Source organism: Sus scrofa, chromosome 14 (genome assembly GCF_000003025.6).
Source record: "Sus scrofa isolate TJ Tabasco breed Duroc chromosome 14, Sscrofa11.1, whole genome shotgun sequence".
NCBI lineage: Eukaryota > Metazoa > Chordata > Mammalia > Artiodactyla > Suidae > Sus > Sus scrofa.
Genome location: NC_010456.5, coordinates 35,414,630 through 35,437,095, shown reverse-complemented (window position 1 = coordinate 35,437,095; position 22,466 = coordinate 35,414,630). Strand labels below are relative to the sequence as shown.

General features: G+C 54.1%; 1 protein-coding gene across 1 annotated transcript in view; it reads right to left on the bottom strand.

The window, feature by feature from the left end:
* TESC (tescalcin) overlaps window positions 1-22,466 on the bottom strand; it is a 70,317-nt gene that overhangs the window by 15,120 nt on the left and 32,731 nt on the right. Inside the window, exons 3-8 of the mRNA XM_021073708.1 lie at window positions 14,828-14,908; window positions 10,712-10,789; window positions 7,637-7,776; window positions 5,931-5,992; window positions 5,750-5,857; window positions 1,125-1,172 (exon numbers count right to left, since the gene is read on the bottom strand). Of these exons, the coding sequence (XP_020929367.1) occupies window positions 1,125-1,172; window positions 5,750-5,857; window positions 5,931-5,992; window positions 7,637-7,776; window positions 10,712-10,789; window positions 14,828-14,908 (517 nt within the window). The remainder of the gene's footprint in view (window positions 1-1,124; window positions 1,173-5,749; window positions 5,858-5,930; window positions 5,993-7,636; window positions 7,777-10,711; window positions 10,790-14,827; window positions 14,909-22,466) is intronic.

Below are 22,466 nucleotides of genomic sequence, written 5' to 3'. Positions count from 1 at the left end.
ATGGTGGGGGTCAGAGAATGAGAGGGGCCACCTGGTCGGGAAAAGCCCCCCAGTGCAGGGGCAACAGGCTTGGGAGTACCAGAGGTCTGGTGGGGTCAGGGGCAGCCTGCTGGGGAAGAAGCATGATTTCTCAAACCACGAACGGATTCTATCCCATCTTCTGGCTGAAAGCGGCAACCTCTCCTCCCTAATCTTCGTGGCATTCTGGTTCCCTGGAGAGCAGACCTCGGCATGGACGCCAACCAACTTCTCTGGTCCACCAGCCCTGCCCGGCCCTGGGAGGGAGAAAGGCACCTGCCCCTCCAGCCCAGCAGGCCGCCCAGTCTCTCCGTCGGGCTCTTCCTCCTGCCATAATTGGCTAGGTTGGGGGCGCATCCAGCCCAGCTGCCCCTCGCTCCCTGGGGCTGTGACCACCTGAGTCCCTGGCCCCACCTCAGGCACAGGCCTGTGTCCCTCAGGGCCACCCAGGAGAGTTGGCAGCTGGCCTGGGGGCCCCTGAGTGTCATTCCCTTGACTTCCCACCCTCCTCACCTCCTGGAAAGGGCTGGGGATGCTGCTATCAGAGAGCTCAGGGCCAAAGCGTGAGCAGAGCACTGGGGCTTGACTCCTTGCCCCAGGGCAGCGGGGCGGGGGGCTGTCTGTCTATCCGAGCAGTGGGGGCCCTCAGTTCCCAGCCTGCGAAGGTCTGCTAGCGGGGGTGGCAGGTGGGCAGCCAGGCAAATAGCATTTTCTACGAGGCCCAGGAGGAGAAGAGCAGGGGCTGAACCACACAGAGTCTGCACCAGTGTGTGTTTCTGAGAAGAGCTAGTCTTGTATAGGCACAGAACATCCCAGAACCCCAGTTCCAACTGTCAACAGGGTTGCTTCTGAGAATGGGGACCAGGGATGCACAAGGAGAGAAATGGAGTGTTCCTCATAGGCCCTTTTGTACTTGCTAAGTTGTTCTGAGCACACCTAGCATCACCCTTTCAATAAAAACAAGTAAAACCAGTTTCAACTCTTTTAAAGGCCAGGCCCAGGCTTGACCCCTTTTCTCAGAGATGCCCGTCTCCTCCCGACCAGCAGGGTCCCCCTCAAGCCCCCAGCATAGCCCCAGAGCCCACCCCGCCTCCCCCAGGACCCACCTTCAGGAAGTCATCGAAGGTGATCCCCTCGTACACCTGATCAGGCTCCTGGGGACAGAGCACAGGGCGCAATGAGGGGCTTTTGCTCGGAGACTCCCCATCCCCCCAGCACAGGTGGTTGGGCCATTTAGGCAGAATCAGAGAACAGGGAGAACGTTCTGGATTGTTTACCTCCAGCTCGAGGCCAGCCACATGAGCTCCAATGTCCCCTTCACTGGCTGGATGGTGGGACGGAAGGAGGTACAGGCTCATCAGGGCCCCACCCACACCCCCAAGGAAGACAGGGCAGCCGAGGGGGGAAAGAAAGGGCATGGGCAGTGAGGCAGGACTCTCCTCAACACGCCACCTCCCCACAGCATGGCTGCCAAGAGACGCCTCCTGCCATCTCGTGGTCCTGCCTCCTCACACCTGCCTTGGTAAGACCAGTTCTAGGCTGATCCGCATAGCAGACTAGTGGGGAAGGGGCAGTGGGATAAAGGGCTGGCCTGTGAGGCCCACCCCTTTTGGCCCCTGATGCTGCCACTCCCACAACCAAGTCTCCAAAACCTTCAGCCCTGCCTTTGCAACAGTGAAAGCCAGGCTGCCCCCCTACTGCCCATCAGTGTGAGACCAGCCAGATAAATCAGGGTGCCCGAGGTACAGATGACCACACCGCCATGCAGAAGGGGTTGATCCAGACCTGCTGGCATGGAAAATGCTCCAAGATACACATGCAGTGTATCAAGGAGCAGGAGGATGTCTGCAGACTCTTCCCTGCACCACTAACCAGATGCCACCACCTGCCCGGGGGGATGTGTGGGGCCAACACAGGAAAGAGAAGCCATGGCAGTTCAATCCCATTTTGTGTGAGTCACAACTGAAAGACGAGGGAGTGGGATGGACAGGGAGTTTGGAGTTGGTAGATGCAAACTATTGCCTTCAGAATGGATAAGCAGTGAGGTCCTGCTGTACAGCGCAGGGAACTACATCCAGTCTCTCGGGATAAAACATGATGGAAGATAATAGGAGAAAAAGAATGTATGTGTGTCTGTGTGTATATATATATATATATGTATGTATGTATGTATGACTGGGTCACTGCTGTACAGCAGAAATTGACAGAGCATTGTAAATCAAGTATAATAAAAATAATTAAAGAAAAAACAAAACTAAAAGACACACTATGTCAGGAAAAACTCCATTGAGGGTAGTTCTCTTTAGGGCGAAGCAACAGGCTGATGGGAGGAGGGGCGGGAGAGATGCATTTCTCTTTCTGGACTGCTCTGAAATTTGTTCCAACATGTCTTTAAGAAAACACCAGCAGGCACTACCAGTGTTTGCTCTGTGTGCTTCACAAATGTTATTACCATAACCTGATGCAACCCTCACAAAAGCCCCCAGAAGTGACTTCTCTTCTTAATCTCATCTTGGATATATATATATATTTTTTTTGGTCGTTTTAGGGCCGCACCCATGGCATATGGAGGTTCCCAAGCTAGGGGTCAAATCGGAGCTGCAGCTGCTGGCCTACACCACAGCCACACCAGATCCAAGCAGCATTTTTAACCCACACCACAGCTCATGGCAATGCCAGATCTTCAACTCACTGAGAGGGGCCAGGAATTGAACCCATGTCCCCATGGACACAAGTCGGGTTCATTACCCACTGAGCCACAACGGGAACTCCTAGATATGCTTTTTCATTTTAGGAAAAACCCCTGTTCTTAGGCCTGAGCCAGCCCAGTCCCTAAGGCTCCCCACTCTTTCTGTCCCCAGGTACAGGCAGAGGGGCTGGCCTCTCCCTGCCGGCAACCCCGGGTTCCCAGGGCAGTGCAGAGCTAATTACAGACAAGGCCCTGCTGGCCCAGGACCCAGGCTGGGGGGTGGGCACCAGTGGAGAGAAGGCAGCAGGAGGGGCTGGGAGGCAAGGGAAGCACCCCAGGCTGAGACCCGAGCACAGCCACCCCACCCTCAAGGCACAAGACGGCTTTCCAGAAAGAGCACTCTGGAAAGATATCACAGCCCCCGTCAATAACTGGCCTTGGGAGGCCATTACAGAAGGGCCATGGATCATTTGCCTTTGGCCAGTGGTGCGGACAGAAACGTTAAGTGTCCCCAGAGGCCAGATGGTATGAACTGACACGGCTGCCCCTTGCCCTGCACGCCTCTGTGTCTATTGGGTTGACGATTACAAGAGAAACTATTTTAAGAGCACACGGAGGACCCGTAAGTCAAGAAAGCTGCACACCCGAGACACGGCATGGGCTCCCCAAATGCCCCAGCTTCTGAGGTTGTGAGGATTTTATGCAGATCAGCAGCTGCCAGCTGCCAACAATTTTACTACAGCAAATTAAGAAAACTGTCGCCAATTGAAACTGGAGTGGGATGGGGAACAATTTAAAGAAGAGAATGTAATTAAATCAAATGGGAATTTGGCTCAGGCAACCCGGCAGGGGATCCCTTGTGCTCTGCACCGAGGTCACCAGGCCTTTCTGCGGTGGTTAATTTGCTGAGTGGGATGGTTTCACCAACGCCAGAAGCCTCCCCCTGGACCCCAGGAGCAGACAGATAAAATACAGGCCACTAAAGTGACCGCAGCCCCCCATCCCCGCCGCCAGGGGCAGGCCTGGGCCCGCCACCACCCGACAACAGGCCTGGGCACAAACAGCAGGGTCAGCAAGAAAACACCTCCCCTGGAATGAGGTGACCCGGAAGCCGTGATGGTGCCTGGAGTTACAGCCACTGCAAATACACAGGCACCAGAGGGGACAGCCTCGGTGGGACGCCCCCCGCACCCCCCCTCAGGGAAGAGAGTCCATGGAGGTGGTCACGGGCCCATGTGCACAGCCCCTGGGGGCTCAGGGTCCCTGTGGACCCTGCACAGCAAAGGTCGCTGCCCCCGACCTCCAGAAAATTCTTTTATGTCTCTGAGCCTTGGTTTTCCCACCAGTGAAACAAGGCTACAGATCTACCAAGCGATGCTGGTGAAGCACCTAGCACGGTGTACACATACGCTGTGTGGTCACCCCACGGGAGAGGAGCATGTTGGAGGGGGGCGCCTAGAGCCTCCTGGGGAACCTGCTGAGGCCCCTGCCACCAGACAACAGCACAGTCCCAGCTCAGGAATGCTGGCAGTGACTGCTCATACGATGCGCCCGTCACCACTCCACTGACCTGTGTTCCGTGCCCCTCCCCCTGCTTCACCGGTTCTGCACTGAGAGTGACTTTAGCCCTGCTCTCCCAGGGACATTGGGCCACGTCTGGAGAAGCATCTGGTTATCACAACTTGGAGGGCGAGGGTGTGACTGGCATCTAGCGGGTGGGAGCCTGGGATGCTGCTCTACATCCTACGACCCCAGGACGGCCCCAGGTGATAGCAGTGCCAAGTGGAGGACCTGCTCTAACCCGCCCGACGTCACCCCAGGCCTGACAGCATGGCTCCGAGGAACGACCCAGCCACTCCACACCAGTGAGATCCTGACAAGCCTCAGGTGTGTCCACCATGGTCACACCTGCCTACCTCCCCATCACAGCTCCAGCCCAGGCCCTCCACCTGGGCTACGGTGGCAGCCTCGCAAGGGCCTCTGATGGAATCCTCTCGTCTCTTCCAGCTGGGGGGTGAAGGGGGGTGAGGCGGGGTGAGGGGGTGAGGAGGGTCCCACCCTCCTTAGTGCACAAGCCCCCATGGCCAAGCTCCTCTCCTCTGCTTTATCTACATGTCACCACCACTGCACCCCAGATCATGGGCCCTAAAGAGCAGCTCTCTGCAGACCCCTGCCCTTCAGGCCACAAATGCTCTCATTAATAGTTAAATAAATAGGGAGTTCCCTCTGTGGCACAATACATTAAGAATCTGACTGCACGAGTTCCCTATGTGGCTCAGCAGTAACAAACCCAACTAGTATCCATGAGGATGTGGGTCCAATCCCTGGCCTCGCTCAGTGGGCTAAGGATCCAGCGTTGCCATGAGCTATGGTGTAGGTCGCAGATGTGGCTCAGATCCCACGTTACTGTGGCTGTGGTGCAGGCTGGCAGCTGTAGCTCTGATTTGACCCCTAGCCTGGGAACTTCCATATGCTGCGGGTAGGGCCCTAAAAAGACAAAAAAAAAAAAAAAAAGAAGAAGAAGAAAAAAGAAAGAAAGAAAAAGAATCAGACTGCAGTGGCTCAGGTTGCTGGGGAGGTGCAGGCCCCAGCCTGGTGCATGGGTTAAAGGATCCAGCAGTGCCACCACTGCGGTATAGGCGGCAGCTGCAGCTCGGATCATCTCCCTGGCCCGGGGAACTTCCATGTGCCGTGGGTGTGGCCATAAAAATTTTGTTTAATTAAAAAAATTAAATAGAGCAAACCTTCCACTGTCCAGACCTGGTACTATGTCAGGTGCTACCCATGGGCCTGGGGAGGCTACACAGCTGAGTCTAAACACCCTGCTTGGTACAACCCTCAGGTTGGTCTCCTGGGGGGACAGGAAAGCCATGAGGGACCCCTGAGCACAGCTCTGGGCCAGGACCAGATACAGTGGCAAGCAGGACATGTATGGCTTCTGCCCTCTGGGACCTTCCAGAAACACAGACCAATACCAGGGCAGGGCATGGCTCAGGTGCAGGAGGGTGGGGACCCAGGGATCCCAGTCCTGGCCGCTCTCACCATCTGCCCCACACAGACGCTGGCCGCCTCCATCATGGCCCCATCGGCGATGGAGCGCGCAGACTCCTTCTCGATGTGGGGGTTTCCTGAGAGCAGCTCCTCCACCACCTGCCGGGCGGGGCAGAGACACATGACCTCGGGCCTCCATCCAGGGGTCCCGGCCCGGGGGAGCATACTTTACATTTCGGTACTCTTCCAGGGTGATGCGGCCATCGCTGTCCGAGTCGTACATGTGGAACAGAACTGGGGGTGGCAGGGGGGAGAGAGGGTCTGAGTCAGGCGAGGCAGAGGGGAGCCCCATGGTCCCCTGCTCCCCCAACTTTTCCCTGCCCCAAACTGAGCAAAAGACCTCAATAACGAAACCTAAATGCCAAAGCACAGGGGTCAAGGGCGAAGGCCATGGGGCCAGACTGACCACTTCCTGGTAGGTGACCTTGGGCAAGTGACCTAGCTTCTCTGAGCCTCGGCCTCCTCATCTGTAAAATGGGAGCAGTAACACGTCTACCTCATGGTGCAGTAAGGGGAGCAAAAGCTGGTGGACTAGGGCCAGCGACTGCCTGGCACAGTGTGAGGGCACATGACGCGACAGTCTCATTAGCAAAAGTCAATGTTATTCCAAAGTGTCACTCCTGAGAGACGCAAGAGGGCCTGTGTCAGGTCACAGCCCCCACTGCCAACATCCCGCCCCAGCTGACCTGGGTGGGCCCCTGACAGCACCGGGACATTAGCACCTGCTCTGGTTATTTCACTCTTAGTGACATCATGGGGTTCCTTTACTGACATCGCTCAGCATCCTGCAGCCCGACAGAAGCAGGAGTTAAGAGGAGGGGACCTCTCCAACACCCTCCCCACCCAGCTCAGCCTCAGGGAGCCTCAAGCTCACAGACTCCTCAGCCCTGCCCGTTATCCAGCCCAGGGCTGCTCAGGCATCACTTCCCTCCTCCTCATATGGCCCCTTGAGGCCAGGGCTGCCCTGAGCCCATTGCACAGACTGGGCAGTCAAGCTTCACAGATGGCAAGGCGTTTGCCTGCAGTCACCCCATTAAGGGAGGGCCAGCCAAGGGTCTGAACCAGAGTCTGTCCCCCCACAGCCCCCATGACACCTGCCCTGACCCTTGGAATAATCGAAGCCGGGCTGACACCAGGACCCACCCCCCTCCATCCCCAGCAGCCCGCAGTGGACATCCCGAGCTAAGTATAGCCCAGCCCAGTGTTTACATTTCCCTGTAGACACCGCTTTGGGTGGGGTGGAGGGGAAGGTCAGGAGTCATGGGAAAGTGCATGGGGGAGGGAGGTGTGACGCACGCCACCCTGGGACCCTGTGCCCGCCCACCGGAGGCTGGATCACAAGTGAAATCCTCAGAGCCTAGGGCCAGCGGAGGCTCCTCTGGGGCAGATGGGCCCCACAGAGGTCACCATGTGAAGCTGTGTATGGTGGCAAGTTTTGGGCCAGGGAGGGGAAGAGAGGAACTGCCAGGAAGCACCCCTGAGCCTGGGTGACGGCATCCACACCCACCTTCAGAGTCACCCATGTGCTCAGCCCTCACCCCCACCGCCAGGCTCCACATCACCCAGCCACTTAGTAAAAGGGCTGGACTAAACCAAGTCTGCCTGAACCAAGGGCCTGGCTCTTTCCCCACCCACACCCCCTTCTATTCCCAGAAAACCACTAGCTGCCGAGAAGTGTGGACAGGGAGGCCACCGTAGGGCAGCCTAGGAGAAGGGGGAGGTACCAGTGCACCCTTTGTGCTGTGAAAACTGGGACCAACCACCCAAAGGCCTCGGCTGGGGCTCCCTGACCTCCCCACCCCGTGCAGGGTCATGGCAGGACATGGGGACACGAAAGCGGCCAGGTGCGTGCTGGGGGAGGGGCCCCAGGACACCCACATCTCAGCTTCTCTTTCCGGCACAGCTGCACCTGCTCCTCGTCCATGGTGATGTCAATGGGCCGGAAGTAGGACATGATGGTCAGGAAGTCCTCGAAGTTGATCTCATCCGCCAGGCCGCTGGTGCCCTTGCGCAGGTTTCTGTGGGAACAACGAGGGGGTGTCAGAAATGTCTTAGAAACAAATGGAGTCTCAGAGTTCCCACTGTGGCACAGTGGGTTAAGAATCTGACTGCAGGGAGTTCCCATCGTGGTGCAGTGGTTAGCGAATCCGACTGGGAAACATGAGCTTGCGGGTTCGATCCCTGGCCTCACTCAGTGGGTTAAGGATACGGGCGTTGGCATGAGCTGTGGTGTAGGTCGCAGACGCAGCTCAGATCCCGAGTTGCTTTGGCTCTGACGTAGGCCGGTGGCTACAGCTCCGATTAGACCCCTAGTCTGAGAACCTCCATATGCCGCAGAAAGTGGCCCTAGAAAAAGCAAAAAGACAAACAAACAAAAGAATCTGACTGCAGCGACTTGGGTCACTGTGGTGTCGCAGGTTCAATCCCCAGCCTTGCCCAGTGGGTTAAAGGATCGGGCATTGCCACAGCTGCAGCATAGGTCGCAACTATGGCTTGGATTCAATCCCCGACCCAGGAATTTCTATATGCCCTGAAGAAGGAAGAAGAGAAGGGAAGGAAGGGAGGGAGGGAGGGAGTCTCCTTCTTCTGCACCTCACCTATGATAGCTGTCGCAGCCTTGGGTCTTGCTTCCCAACTACCTGCTCTCGGGGGCACCGGGGCCCCCAGGTGGTTTAGTCCAGCCCCATGCCACCCTCCCCAGTGCTCCCCCAGAACTTGCCACCTGGGAGATCAGTGGGGGGACACAGGCAACTGCACAGCCACTGGTAAGGGCTGGGATGGAGGGCTGCCCGCGTGGCTACCGTGCCCAGAGCTGGGCTTGCAAACATGGGGAGGGAAACCAAGGCAGTTACTCATTCAGGTCCTCCTCCTGACCCTTTCCCTCAGATCAGTGGTCAACCAGCTGCAGCCCAGGGGCCAAATCCCACTTGCTGCTTCTCTTTATACAGCCCATAAGCTCAGAAGGGTTTGTATGTTTTTATATGGCTGAAAGAATGTTTGGGGGGTAAGAAAAAAAAAAAGAACAGTAAAAAAAGAAAAAAAAAAGATCAGCGTCTCATGACAAGTAAAAATTACATGAAATTCAAATTTCAGCATCCATAAATAAAGTTTTATTGGCACACAGCCAGGCCCATTCATTTACATAATATCTGCGGCTGCTTTCAAGCTACAAAGGCAGAGTTGAGCAGTTGTGATGGAGACCATGTGGCCCACAAAGCCTAAAATATTTACTCTTTGTCCTTTTAGAGAAAAAGTTTGCCAATTCCTGCTCTCTATCAGCTGCTTAAAAGTCTAACACATGGAGTTCCTGCTGTGGCTCAGCGGGTTAAGAGCCTGACTAGCTATCCATTAGGATACTGGTTCGATCTCTGGCCTCACTCAGTGTGTTAAGGATCTGGCATTGCCACAAACTGCCAAATAGGTCACAGATGCAATTGGATCTGGCGTGGCTGTGGTGTAGGCTGGCAGCTGCAGCTCCAATTTGACCCCTAGCCTGGGAACCTCCATATGCCACGGGTGTGGCCCTAAGAAAGAAAAAAAAGAAAAGAAATCTAGCTCAGTGATCCACTGCAGGGAGCTCTGAGTAATAATCTGTTTACCAGCAAAGTACAAAGTTCACCAATGACTGCAGGTTTTCTAATAAATCAGGGCAGGTTTGAGGTTGTCCCTATGGAAGTGCTTTTCTGAGGGGTCAAGAAAGGACTCAAGTTCCAGAGGGGCTTGAAAACGAACCCAAGGCTGGACCTGCCCCAGGGCCGGCACACATGGGCAGTCAGCAAATGCATGTGAGTGCATTGAAAAGCCGCTGGGTGCGGGTCCCAGCAGAGAAGAGTCATTGAGAAAACAGCTCACAGAGGACTCTGGCCAAACACAGGCTCCTGCCAAACCCTCACCACTAACCCACTTCCACAGGGCCAGGTTGCCATCAGGCTGACAGGCAGAGGGATTCCCTCTGCCCTCTCTGCAAAGGAACTGCTTTCAGGAGTTCCCACCATGGTGCAGCAGAATCGGCGGCATCTCTGAGTGCCAGAATGCAGGTTTTATCCCCAACCTGGGACAGTGGGTTAAAGGATTCAGCGGTGCTGCAGCTTTGGTGTAAGTCGAAACAGTGCCTCAGACCTGATCCCTGGCCTGGGAGCTCCATCTGCTGCAGGGCCAAAAAAGAAGGAAAAAAAACAAAAAGGAAAGGTTAGGGGTGGAGGGGGGGCAGTTTTCAGCTGGCCCAGGATGACCAACAGTCAAGGGCTAGACCTTGTCAAATGCATTTGGTTCCCACTCGAGGTTGGGCCCGTATCTCAGCTTAAAGGAAATAAGCTTGCGGCTCTCTCTTTAGGGGCCCATCGACTCCCTTTTAAATTCTGCCCCCGAGGCATGCGCCTCACTGCACAGCTTAGAGATCTCACCATTCCCAGTCTTCCATTCCAAGGCAGGTGAAACGCAGGAGCAGGGAAGTTGGTGGTGAAACAAGTCTGAGAGGGGAGGGGCTCTCCCCTGGACTGGGGAAGCCCCATCTTTGAGTGCTATTTTCTCAATTGTCCCTGGAATCTTCTGTGTTACAAAGTTTTCCCACTGCTCCACTGGACAGATTTTTAATCATCTGAGTTCTTGCTGTCAGGGGCATAGACCTGGTATACAGGGAGTAAAAAGAGCCCTGGGATTTATCAGGCTCCTGGGAGGTATTTTCGCTGCGGTTGGGCTACAGGTCCTTCTCAAAGGGTTCAGACCACGGCGAGAGGGACAGAGGTGAGCTCTGGGGGACACGTGACAGGCAGCCCACATAGGTGTCCCAATCAGGGAAGGCTGAGACCCGGCTGCTTCAGCATCAGGACCTGATTCAGAGGCGAAGGGTCCCTCCCCACCTAGTGTCCCTGGGAGAGGTCCACACAGGCCAACATCACGGTCTCGAGAGGTGACGAGAATAAACCCAGACATAGCACATGGAGCCAGACGTACCTGCTCTCCACTCCATTTCCACGGCAGGACACCCAAGGCCAGGGTTGCAGGATATAAGAACGGGAGCTACATCCAAATCTGCAACCCAGCACAAGACCGCTCTTTTGGAAAGGAGGCCTGACTAAGAGCAGTATTTTCACTTCCCTAACTTTCTGATGACCCTGTAAGGAATGGAGCCCTTGAGCTGAGGGTGGATCTGGCTCAAACTGCCCTCCAAGACCAGCTTCTCAGTTCACTGTCCAGTTGTCTTAGGTCTTAGGAAGCAAGGCGGATGCTGGTATTGCTGGCAAGCAAAATCCCACCTCAGCCCCTCCTCTGAGCGCTCCCCCACCTCCCTGCAGCGCTTAGAGGACGAGATGTGAAGGACGCAGAGGCGCTGAGCCATTTGGGGTCCAGGCTGGGGAAGCGCTTCCTTAAGCCTCCCGTCCTTGGAGGCTTCCGGGCCGCCCATCGACTCACCTGGGCCTTTCTCCACATGGTGTCTCTCAGCAGCCACCCAAGGCTGAGGCCCCAAGACCCACGGGGGAGGTTGTCGCCACCCCTTGCCGCCCACCCTCTCCTCCTGCTCACCTTCCTGTGTCATCTCCTGATGACAGTTCCCTAGAGCTGGTGCCTTGTGAGCCACATGCCCTGCAGACCCAGGGGTCCCTCCCCTCCCTCCCCATCATATCCAGTCAGTCACCAGCTTCCCTCCTCTGACGTATCTGGGGCCCTTCCTCTTCACTCCAGGGACACCTGGCCCCACCTCTGTCACCCCAGGGGGCACCCCACACACGCCAGAATGAGCCTTGCAAAAAGCCAGTCAGACTCCACTGTGCTCCTGCTTTATGCCCCACGGGAGCTCCTCCAGCTCTTGGGGTGACCCCCAACCCCCACCACCACCTGGTCTTCCAGGGCCCTGAGGCTCAGTCCCAGCTGCCCAGCCCAGCCCTCGCCACCCCTTCCCGTCACACTCCCCTTCTCGGGGGCCCAAAGGCTGGTTTTCCACCCTCTGGACACTCAATGTTGTCTGATTGACAGACACCCCTTCCTCCATCCCTCAGGTGACTCCGAGCCATGTGCACCTGCCCTGAACAGCACTGTCCCAACCTCAGACGCTCCGTTAAGGTGGGGGGCTCTTAGAGCACTCCTTCTTGTCCTCTGGGCCAGAGGGAGGTGACAGCTCTGGCCCCTGCGCACACTCTGGCCCCTGCCATGCTCTGTCCCCTTAACAGAGGTGCCAGTCATGAAGATCGGCCTGGCAACACCTGAATTCCACCCTAAGAGCTGAAAACAGCTCCTGGATCTGTTCCCAGCTCCCACGGGGGACAGCTGAGGGCTGAATAACCTCGGGCTAGATTTGTCTTTTTAATTTTATTTTTATTAAAGTATAGTTGACTTACAATGTTGTGCTAATTTCTTCTGTACAGCATAATGACCCAGACATATATATTCTTTTTCTCCTATTAGCTTCCATCATGTTCTATCCCAAGAGACTGGATATAGTTGCCGGGTCCTGTACAGCAGGACCTCATTGCTTATCCATTCTGAATGTAAGAGTTTGCAAGTTACATCTAGTAAAAGGCACAGATCTTAACGTTTGGACCAGTGTGGGCACCTGTGAAATGCACCCCCCGGTCAGGACACCAGAGGTTTCCCTTCAGCTCAACCACTCTCCCTGCAGGGCGAGCTGTGAGGACGGAAAAGCCAGGCAGCCAGGCCCTTGGCCCCCAGTGGGCAGGGCCTGCTGATACCTCTAGGGCACCTTCCTCTCCTCACCTGAGTGCACCAAGTGCCATGGGACTCACCACCCCTTCAGCTCTGCCCCACAGAAGGCTGGGTCCTTGGGGCCCAGCCACCTTCACAACTGGCCAGGTCTCACCCAGCCATTGGAAACAAGCCACACAGACACACACGCAGGCACACACCCCCTTCTCACATCAGGCTGCACCAGGCTCTGGACACCTTACTACCTTCCTCCATCTCTAGACCCAGACAGTGCGACATCTCCACTTTAGGGGCTGCATCTCTCCCACCTCCACTTCCTGTTAGCCCCTCCCCCATCCTGCTCTGCCTCTCTGCCCACTCAGGCCTCCCTCAGGCTTCCATAGGCAGCATTAGGATTAAAAAGCAGATTGGGCGGGGGGCAGTTCCTGCAGTGCCAGGACGCAGGTTTGATCCCTGGTCCCCTCAGAGTGGGTTAAAAGATAGGATCCAGCATTGCTGCAGCTGCGGCATGAGTTGCAGCTGTGGCTCAGATCTGATCCCTGGCCTGGGAACTCCACATGCCAGGGGGCAGCCAAAAATGGGGGGAAAAAAGTGGGGTCACTGAATTCCATTCCCATCATCACCACTGACTGTGTGACTTCAAACCTTCCTTCTCCGGCAAACGCGACAATGTGCTGAGAAGATTCCTCTGGAATCATCTCTTACCTCCACCTCCAGATCCCACCTTCCCTCTGTCACCTCCTCCCAGGGGTCTCAAAGCCACCCCCTGCAATCCTGCTCCATTCAGGAGCCCTCACTCCAGCCTGGGGGACCCTGGCCTCAGTGTCCGACAGCCCACTGGCAGCCAGTGAGTTCGACAAGATGCAAACCTGCTTCATCCTCCACACCCCGCCTCAAAGCCCATCAGAATCCCCCACCGCTGCTCCTAGGTTGAGCTCAAGATGGTCTAGAGGCTGCAAAATGTGGCCCTGCCCACACCACACTCTCACCATGCTCGGCCTCTCTGTGCTCCAGCCAGGCCTCCTCTCTGCCACTCACAGTTCTGTACTCTATGCCACAGGGCCTTTGCACATGCACTTCTGTTCTCTCTGCATTGCCTAAGTTAACTCCTGGGCAATCCCTCCTGAGGTCTTGCCCCGCAGGCCCTAGAGGAAGGCCTCGGCATTTTCTGGGGCATCCTGAGGACCCCCTAGCTCCACCCTGTGAATGGGGGTGGCCCAGCATCTTGCTCGGGGCCCCACAGCCCTGGCAGAACCAGAGCTGGGTGGTTCGGGCTCATACAACTTGAAACCCAACCGGGAAGTCTCCACCCATCACATGGCCCCAACATGCCTGTTCCCTTCCTCTTTCTGCCCACTCCCCGGTTCTCAGCAGTTTCTGCAGGCATAGGATGTCAAGTCACGGGCCCATGTGGGCAGCCTGGGGAAGGTGTGCCCACTCCCCACTGAGCCTCAGACACAGTGGACTGAGGGACATGGACTCTTTCAACTCTGACAACACTGGACACTGGGGACGTGAGCTGGTCTCAGCCTCAGCTCTGAGACGGTGCCCACGGTGCTTCTCTCTGCCTCAGTTCCTCTGCCTGTAAGCCAGGGTGCTGAACATAATGCCAGCTACCCTAGCTCTTTAACATGCATTATCTCAACGTAGCCTCACAGCGACCCCCAGAGGCAGATGCTATTATTACCTCTGTTCTAGAAGCAATAATGAGGAAACTGATGCCCCCTCCCCCGCCCCCCGAGAGTGATCCTACCTCCTAGTATTCATATGCCTGTAGAGTCCCCTCTCCAAGTGTGCGGTAACCCAGCGACTCACTTCTGATGAAGAGACTATAGCAAAAGTGATGGGATGTTATTTGCAAGATTAAGTTCCCAAGAGATGGTGTCTTCCATCTCAGATGCCCAGTCTCACTGGCGTATCTTACACTAGGGGAAGCCAGTTGCCAGGTGTGACAGCTCTGGGGACCAGTCCAGGAAATGCTGCCAGCCAATGGCCACGTGATTGAACTCAAAAGCAGAGCTTCCCCAAGTCAAGCCTTCGAGTGACTGAAGCCCAGCTGACCCACCCTGAGCCTGAGAATGCAGATCCCTGACCCACTGAAGTGGTGAGCTAATAAATACATATTGTCTTAAACTGCTAAGATTGGGGGTGATTTGTTACACAGCCATAGCTAACTAATACAGAAGCCTAGAAAGGTTGAGTGAGCTGTCCCAAATCACCAGCCATGAATACAGAACTGCCAGACCCCGGACCTGTACTCATAGCTCCCACCTGAAACAACCCTCTCTTCTCTGCATTAGGTTAAGGGACTGTTCTGAGCACATGAGCAACGCAAGAAGTTACAAGGGCAAAATGCTCCCCCCAAGGACAAAGTCACCCACCACTGGCAGGTCAGGAAGAAGGGCCCACCTGTTGTCAAAGAAGGCACGGACGATTTTGGATCGGATCGGGTTGAGCTCCAGGTCAGGGACATTGTTGAAGTTCTCCTTGCTGGGTTCCGAGGAGGAAAGACACCGGGAAAAGAGCAAGAAAAGAAAGCAGGTGTCAGATGGCATGTCCACCACTCCTCAAGCTGTGTTTTTCATCCTGAGCAGCCCCCAGGAGAACAGTTCAGAGTCACAAGACAAGACTGGAAAATGCTGCCCTACTCCGCCTGCTCTTCTCAGGTCTGGACTGGCAGGACCAGGGCAGGTCTGGAGGCTCAAAAATGTCTTTGTGAATCTGCTAAATGTCCTGAATACCCACCCCCGCTCCCCAGGAAGACACAGCGACACAAGATATGCACCCCATTCTGAGGAGGAGACCACCTGAGGCCCGTCATAGACCCCAAGTAGGGATACCCTGCATTGGCCCTTCTGGAATCAGAGTAGCAGGATGCTGGCTTAGAGAAAACAGTCTGGCAGGTCCTCCATGGGTAGAGTTACCAGGTGACCCAGTGATTCTACTCCTAGGTATACGCCTGGGTATATACCCCAGAGGAATGACCACATTCACCCACGTAAAAACCTGTCCATGCAGGTTCACAGCAGCATTAAGTACAAGCACCCAAATGTCTGCCCACAGAGAACTAGATCAACATGGTCCCATACAATGGAATATTATTCAGCCATAAAAAAGAACGGACTACAGATAGATACTACAACACGGATGGACCTTAAAAACATGATGCAAGGGGGTTCCCTTGTGGTACGGTGGGCTAAGGATCTGGCATTGCCATTGCACAGTGGCTTGGGCTGCTGCTGTGGCATGGGTTCAGTCCCTGGCGTGGGAACTTTCACATGCCAGAGGCACAGCCAAAAAAAAAAAAAAAAGGAAGACAAAAACACCATGCTAAGTGAAAGAAGCCAGACACAAAAGGCCACACAGTGCATGATTTCATTTATATGAAATGTCCAGAATAAATACACCTAGAGACAGAAAGTGGATTAGTGGTTGCTAGGGGTATTGGAAGCAATGAGGAATGGTGGCTAAAGGTAAGGGGATTCTTTAGGGGGTGATGAAAATGTTGTAAAATGGATGCATAACTCTGCAAATATACTAGGAACCACTGTATTGCACATTTCCGTGAGTGAGTTGTAGGGTAGGTGAACTAAATTTAGGTAAAGCTGGTTTTCTGGTGGTTGTTTTTTGTTTTTTTTGGTTTTTTTGCTTTTTAAGGCCATACCCATGGCATATGGAGCTTTCCAGGGGTCTAATCGGAGCTACAGCTGCTGGCCTACACCACAGCCACAGCAACGCCAGATCCGAGCTTCGTCTGCAACCTACACCACAGCTCACAGTAACACCGGATCCTTAACCCACTGAGTGAGGCCAGGGATCAAACCTGCAACCTCATGGTTCCTAGTCAGATTCGTTTCCACTGTGCCAAGACAGGAACTCCAGGTGAAGCTGATTTTAAAAAAGGAAAGAGATGCTTGCAGGACAGGGTGAATTTCAAACACAGCTACCCTGTCTCTGGGCACAGGTGTCGCTGAGTCCTAGAGGCTGCGGTTTATAGGTGTGAAGGCAGGTAAGTCCCTCACCTGCCTGACCTTCCAGCATAAGGCCGTCCTTTGTTCTCAGAGGCTGCTTCCTGCTCACCTTTACTTAAGCTCTGTGAATTTAGCAGGCAATGGCCTTGGAAGGGACCCAGGGCACAGGCTGGTATTCCTGGGGAACAAGGAGGCACACCCAGGTGGGTAGAGGTGGAAGGAGAGTAGCTGTTTAAAATGAGAACATCCAGTGGGTCTCAGATTCAGGCCTAGAAACTAGAACCAACCTGTCCTGAGAAGGAGGAAGGGCCACATGCACAGAGAATTCAGAGCCACCAGAGAGGGAAGGTTCTATAAACACACAGCTGGCCCCTGTCCTGCCCCAGACGGGGAGGCTGAGGCTCAGAGAGGGAAAGCAGAGCCTGCCTGGGGCCCAGGCTCCTCCGTGTCCTCCCCCCCTCCGTGCTGTTTCCTGTTCCCCCGCCAGCACTCCAAGCTTGGCTTGCTGCGTCAGGGGACACTAAGATTTTAGATTCCTGAAGGCCCTGTTCTGAAGGCAGCAACACTCAGAACAGCTGGCCTGCAGCAGTGAAATATTACTTGGCCATGAAAAGGAATGCAGTTCTGACACCTGCTACAACATAGGTGAACCTTGAAAGCATGACACTAAGTGAAAGAAGCCAGACACAAAAGGTCACATATTGTAGAATTCCACTTCTATGAAATGACCAGAATAAGCAAATCCATAGAGACAGAAAGCAGACTGGTGGATGCCAGGGGCTGGGGGAAGGGAGGGTTGAAGGTTCATAAGTAAGGAGTTTCTTCTGGAGGTGATGAAAATGTTCTAAAACTGACTATAGACTTTAAAGCAGTGAACTGTATGATAAGTGAATTATATCCCAATAAGGCAGTTTCAAAATATCCCTAATTTTTTCTTTTTTTTTTAAATGGCTGTACCCACAGCATGTGGAAGGTCCTAGACCCGGACTGAATCCAAGCTGCAGCTGTGACCTACGCCACAGCGTCGGCAACGCCAGATCTTCAGCCCACTGCTCCAGGCCAGGAATTGAACCAGGTCACCAGAGAAACAATGCCGGATCCTTAGCCCTCAGAGCCACATCGGCAACTCCCTTAAGACATTTTTAAAAGCCAAAAAGCAAAGAACCAGTGCACCATGGTTCCATCAATATAAAAAACAAAACGTGAGGCAAACCTGTGCAGCTCGGGGTCAGGTTCATGGTCAACTATCTCCAAGGGAGACTGACGGGGGGTCTTTGGCTGAGAATATTCTGCCCCTGCTCTGGGCTTGGGGTCATGGCTCTGCTCATTTGGTGAAAAGTCATCTCACTGTCCCCAGTACGTCTCTCCATGCATGCGACAGTCTGCATAGCACTAGCTCAGCCCCATCTGCCCTTCCTCCTCAGGAGTAGGAAGCGACCACAGGAGGAAACAGACGGAAAACCCAGAGCCCCCAGGATGTGAACAGGTTAAGTCAAAAGGGCCTCGTGGAGCTTGAGAGGGGATGTGGAGACAGGAAAGGAAGCAAGCAGCTGCCACGTGGCTGGTTAGCACAGGACGCCAAGCCCTCCCTGGTTTTCACTGGCCGGGGGTCTAATCTGCCAGACAACCTTCCTCAGCCTCAGTCTCCTCATCTGTGAAGTGGGCACATCCTCTGGAATCAGATGTGGGTTCTACCAGCTCTGCCACCTGGGACAAGTGACTTAGCCCTTCTGAGCTCCTCTGCAAACAGGAGCCTCAGAGGATGGCTGATTGTGCACTTGCATGAGACGAAGTCTGGACGGTACTCAGCAAGAGGCCCAGCAGCGGGGGAGGTCTCCGAGGGCGGAGGCTTTCCGGGGATGGGACTCCTATTTCCACAGCATCACATCCTCCAGGCCTTGCACAACTGGGGGTAGGTGGGGAGCACATTCTCCACCTACAGATCCTTGGGAAGCATCACAACCTAGCTCTGCCTTGCCGGGACCTGGGAGGGGCTCTCACAGGGGGTTTGTTCCCAGGCCTGCTGGGACACACTCAGGAAGTGAGTCTGCTTAATTTCCCAGGAGAGAAAAGAGGCCCCAAATGGGGAAGCTGCAGGTTCAAGGGCAACTGGGAGAAACTGGTCCCCATCCTTGAGAAGATGGCAAGAAGGGACCCACAGGCAGCCCCTTTGGGTATCATGAGTTCCTGCAAAGGGCAGAGGGACCCTGGGCTGACATGGGAGGGAGAACAGACACCCATGTCCCAGGAGGAGGAGGACAGAGGTAGAAGGACCTCAAAGAGCCTGTGTGTCAAGAGAAAATGAGCAACAAAACAAAGTGGTTTGACCTCCCCCTACAGAGGAGGTCAGGAGCAGAGGAAAGCCAGGTGCTAGGAATCAGGCTGGGGACACAGTGTCTGTTCTGACCTCACGGCCCCTGGTAGGTCTGTGCAGGTGTCTCTGAAGCCCAGCCGCCTTTCTCCAGCAGCAAGAATCACACTGTCCCTCACCACAGGCACCTGACTCTCCAAGCCTCAGTTTCCTCATCTGTGAATTGGGTACAGATCCAGTACCTCCTATCTCAAAGGGGCAATGAAGTCAAGTATATGTGGCTCTGCCCCCGACCAGGCACATGGTCATGGGTGAGCCACTGCATGTCTCAGAGCCTCGATTTCTCATCTGTAAAGTGGGGATCATGGGAGTATCCTGGCAGTGTCACGGGGTTAATGAGACGGTTACATGAAATAAACACTCGTAAGGCGCTTTAGCAAACCACCGGATGTGCAGTGCACTCTGCATTTTAAAATGATAATGAAGGAGTTCCTGCTGTGGCACAATGAGGTTAGCAATGGGACAGGGGTTCCACCCCCGACCTGGCACAATGACTCAGGGATCCAGCATTGCCACTGCTGCTGCCTGGGCCACAACTACAGCTCGGATCTGATCTCTGGCCCGGGAACTCCATACACCTCGGGGCAGCCAAAAAAATATAATAATAATAAACAAAATGATAATGGGAGTTCCCAGGTGGTCTAGCAGTTAAGGACCCAGTGTTGTCACTACAGCAGCCAAGATTGCTGCTGTGGCCTGGGTTCGAGCCCTGGCCAGGGAAATTCCACATGCCACAGGTGCAGCCAAATTAATAAATAACAAGATGATGATGTGGTGATGATAATAATAACAGCAGCAGCTAATCTCCTATGTCCTCCCAGGTGTCAGGCACTGTTCTGAGACCTTTACATCATTATCCTACAAGGTAGGAACATACCCCCACCTTAAAGATGAGGAATCTGAGGCAGAGAGGTGAAGAACCTTTTTTTTTTTTTTTTTTTTGCTTTTGTTTTTTAGGGCTGCGCCCATTACAGGTCGAATCAGAGCTACAGCTGCCAGCCCACACCACAGCCACAGTCACATGGGATCCAAGTTGCATCTGTGACCTACACCACAGCTCATGGCAACACCAGATCCTTAACCCACCAAGGGAGGCCAGGGATCAAACCTGAGTCCTCATAGATACTAGTCAAATTCATTACCGCTGAGCCACAAAGGAACTCCCAAGAAACGTCTTATTGCTAAGAACAGCACCCATGACTTAGGTGGCAAACAGAATAACCTTAGTGCAGGACTCTAGACCAGAGGCTGGGAAAGGCTAACCACAGCTTAAGGTATTGAAAGAGGCATTTCCCTGGGGACAGGGAGAGACCAGGACTTCCCTGTCACAATCTTTTGTGCAAAGGCCTGGGGATGGGAGACCTAGTGCCTGCAGGGAGTTCCTGGTGCTTCGCAAACAAGAACTGGCACACAGGTTCTGATCTCTTAAGGCCAGTTTCCGTCTCATTGTCCTCCCTTCCCACCTGCCCTCAGGTGCCCACAAGGCTGGTCAAACCAGCTCAGCCGAAGGCCTTGGGAACAGCACTGCTTTACCCTGAGCCCAGGGCTGGGATGGGGCCCTGCTCTGGGGCCAGAGCTGAGGCAAGGCTGCCCCAGTGAGAAGCAGGGGGGGGCTTGCCCACAAGGGGTCCAGGGGCACACACCTGCCGAGGCTTTAACACTTTCTGCTTGCATTGCCTTGATTCCCGTGCCAGGCTGAGCACTCTGTGACCTCAGCCACGTTTCATCACCTCCAAACCCCAATGATGAGCGACCCCAAAGATCCCCATTTTAAAGGCAAAAAAACGAGGTCCAGAGAGGTGAAATGACTAAGCCATTGTCACACAGCTTGTAGAAGAGCTTCCAATCCAGCTCTCACTGCCCTGAGCACTTCCCCACACTCGCTACTTCATTCAAGCTGTATGCTTTTACTTTAAAGAGGGAAAAGAAGGCAGATCTTTGCAGGGCATCAGTTCCCACTCAGCCCCAAGAGGCCCCACTGGAACCCACAAAGAGGGCAAGACAAGTGCCCAGCCCACAAAGGAAGGAAAGACTAAAAAAACCACCACGAAGGAGGGTGGCCGGCACTTCCTCCTACCTCGTGGTGTGGGTTGATTTCCGGTGGCTTTGAGGCTCAGCTCAACTGCAGACTTCTCTCGGCAGGGCGGGCCTTGGGCCTTGGCTGTCCCTGGCCATCCCCAGGGCTCACTGGCCTCCATGCTGGGGGAGGATTCTCAGCCTGGCACCTGCTTTCTGCTGGTCCAGGGCTCTCTCCTCCTTGAGCTGCCTGCCCTGTGCTCAGACTCCTTCCTGCACTTAGTGTTTAGCTTGTGAAGCTAAACAGCAGGGAAACTGGAGCCCCAGGGGGGACCATGAAGGAGGGAGACATCTCACCTAGTATGCATCTTCCCAGGCAATGCCAGCTACTCAAAGTGCAGCACCTGGACCAGCAGCATCAATGGGTGTGTGTGTGTGTGTGTGTGTGTAAGAAATGCAGTCTCAGAGTTCCCTGCTGTGGCGCAGTAGAGTAAGAATCCAACTGCAGTGACTTGGGAGGCACAGGTTCGATCCCCGGCCCAGCACAGTGGGTTAAAGAACTTGGCATTGCCACTGCTTCAGCATAGGTCGCAGCTGCAGCTCAGATTCAATCCTGGGCCCCAGAACTTCCAAATGCCACAGGTGTGGCCATAAAACTTAAAAAAAGAAAAGAAAGAAACTCAGAGTCTTGGCTAGGCCCAGACCTGGTGAATAAGCTGCATCTTGCTGTGATCCCCAGATTCATGTGCAAGTGCACATTTGAGAAGCGCCAAGAACTCCCCACTTGCACCAGGCGGTTCTCCCATCCACAGGCCTTTGCATAAGAGGCTGGCAGTTCGATGACGGACCACCTCACACAAGTCAGAATGGCCATCGTTAGCGAGTCCACATATAACAAATGCTGGAGGGGGTGTGGAGAAAAGGGAACCCTCCTGCACTGTTGGTGGGAATGTAAACTGGTACAACTGCTATGGAAAACAGTATGGAGGTAGCTCAGAAAACTAAACATACAACTACCGCATGACCCAGCCATCCCACTCCTGGACACGTATCTGGATAAAACTTTCCTTGAAAAAGACATGTTCACCCACATGTTCACTGCAGCACTATTCACAATAGCCAAGACATGGAATCAACCCAAATGTCCATCAACAGATGAATGAATTAAGAAGATGCAGTACATATATATAATGGAATACTACTCAGCCATTTAAAAAGACAAACTAATGCCATTTGCAGCAACATGGGCAGAACTAGAGATTCTCATACTAAGTGAAGTAAGCCAGAAAGAAAAAGACAAATACCGTATGATAGCACTTATCTGTGGAATTTAAAATATGGAACAGATGACCCTATCTACAAAACAGAAACAGATCACAGCCAAGGAGAGCAGTCTTGTGGTTCACAGTAGGGAGGGAATGGGATGGATGAGCAATTCTGGGTTTTTGGATACAAACTGTTTCATTTGGAATGGATGGGCAATGGGGCCCACTGTAAAGCACAGGGAACTGTGTATGATTGGTTCACTGCGCTGTACAACAGAAATTGAAGAAACATTGTAAATCAACTGTACTTTAAAAAAAAAAAAAAAAAAGTCTGGCAGGAAAGTCCTGGTCCCCAGGTGAATGCCTCTTTCAAAAGCTGGCACAGCATCAGCAAAGTCACTCCTCCCCAGCACATGCTTTCTACC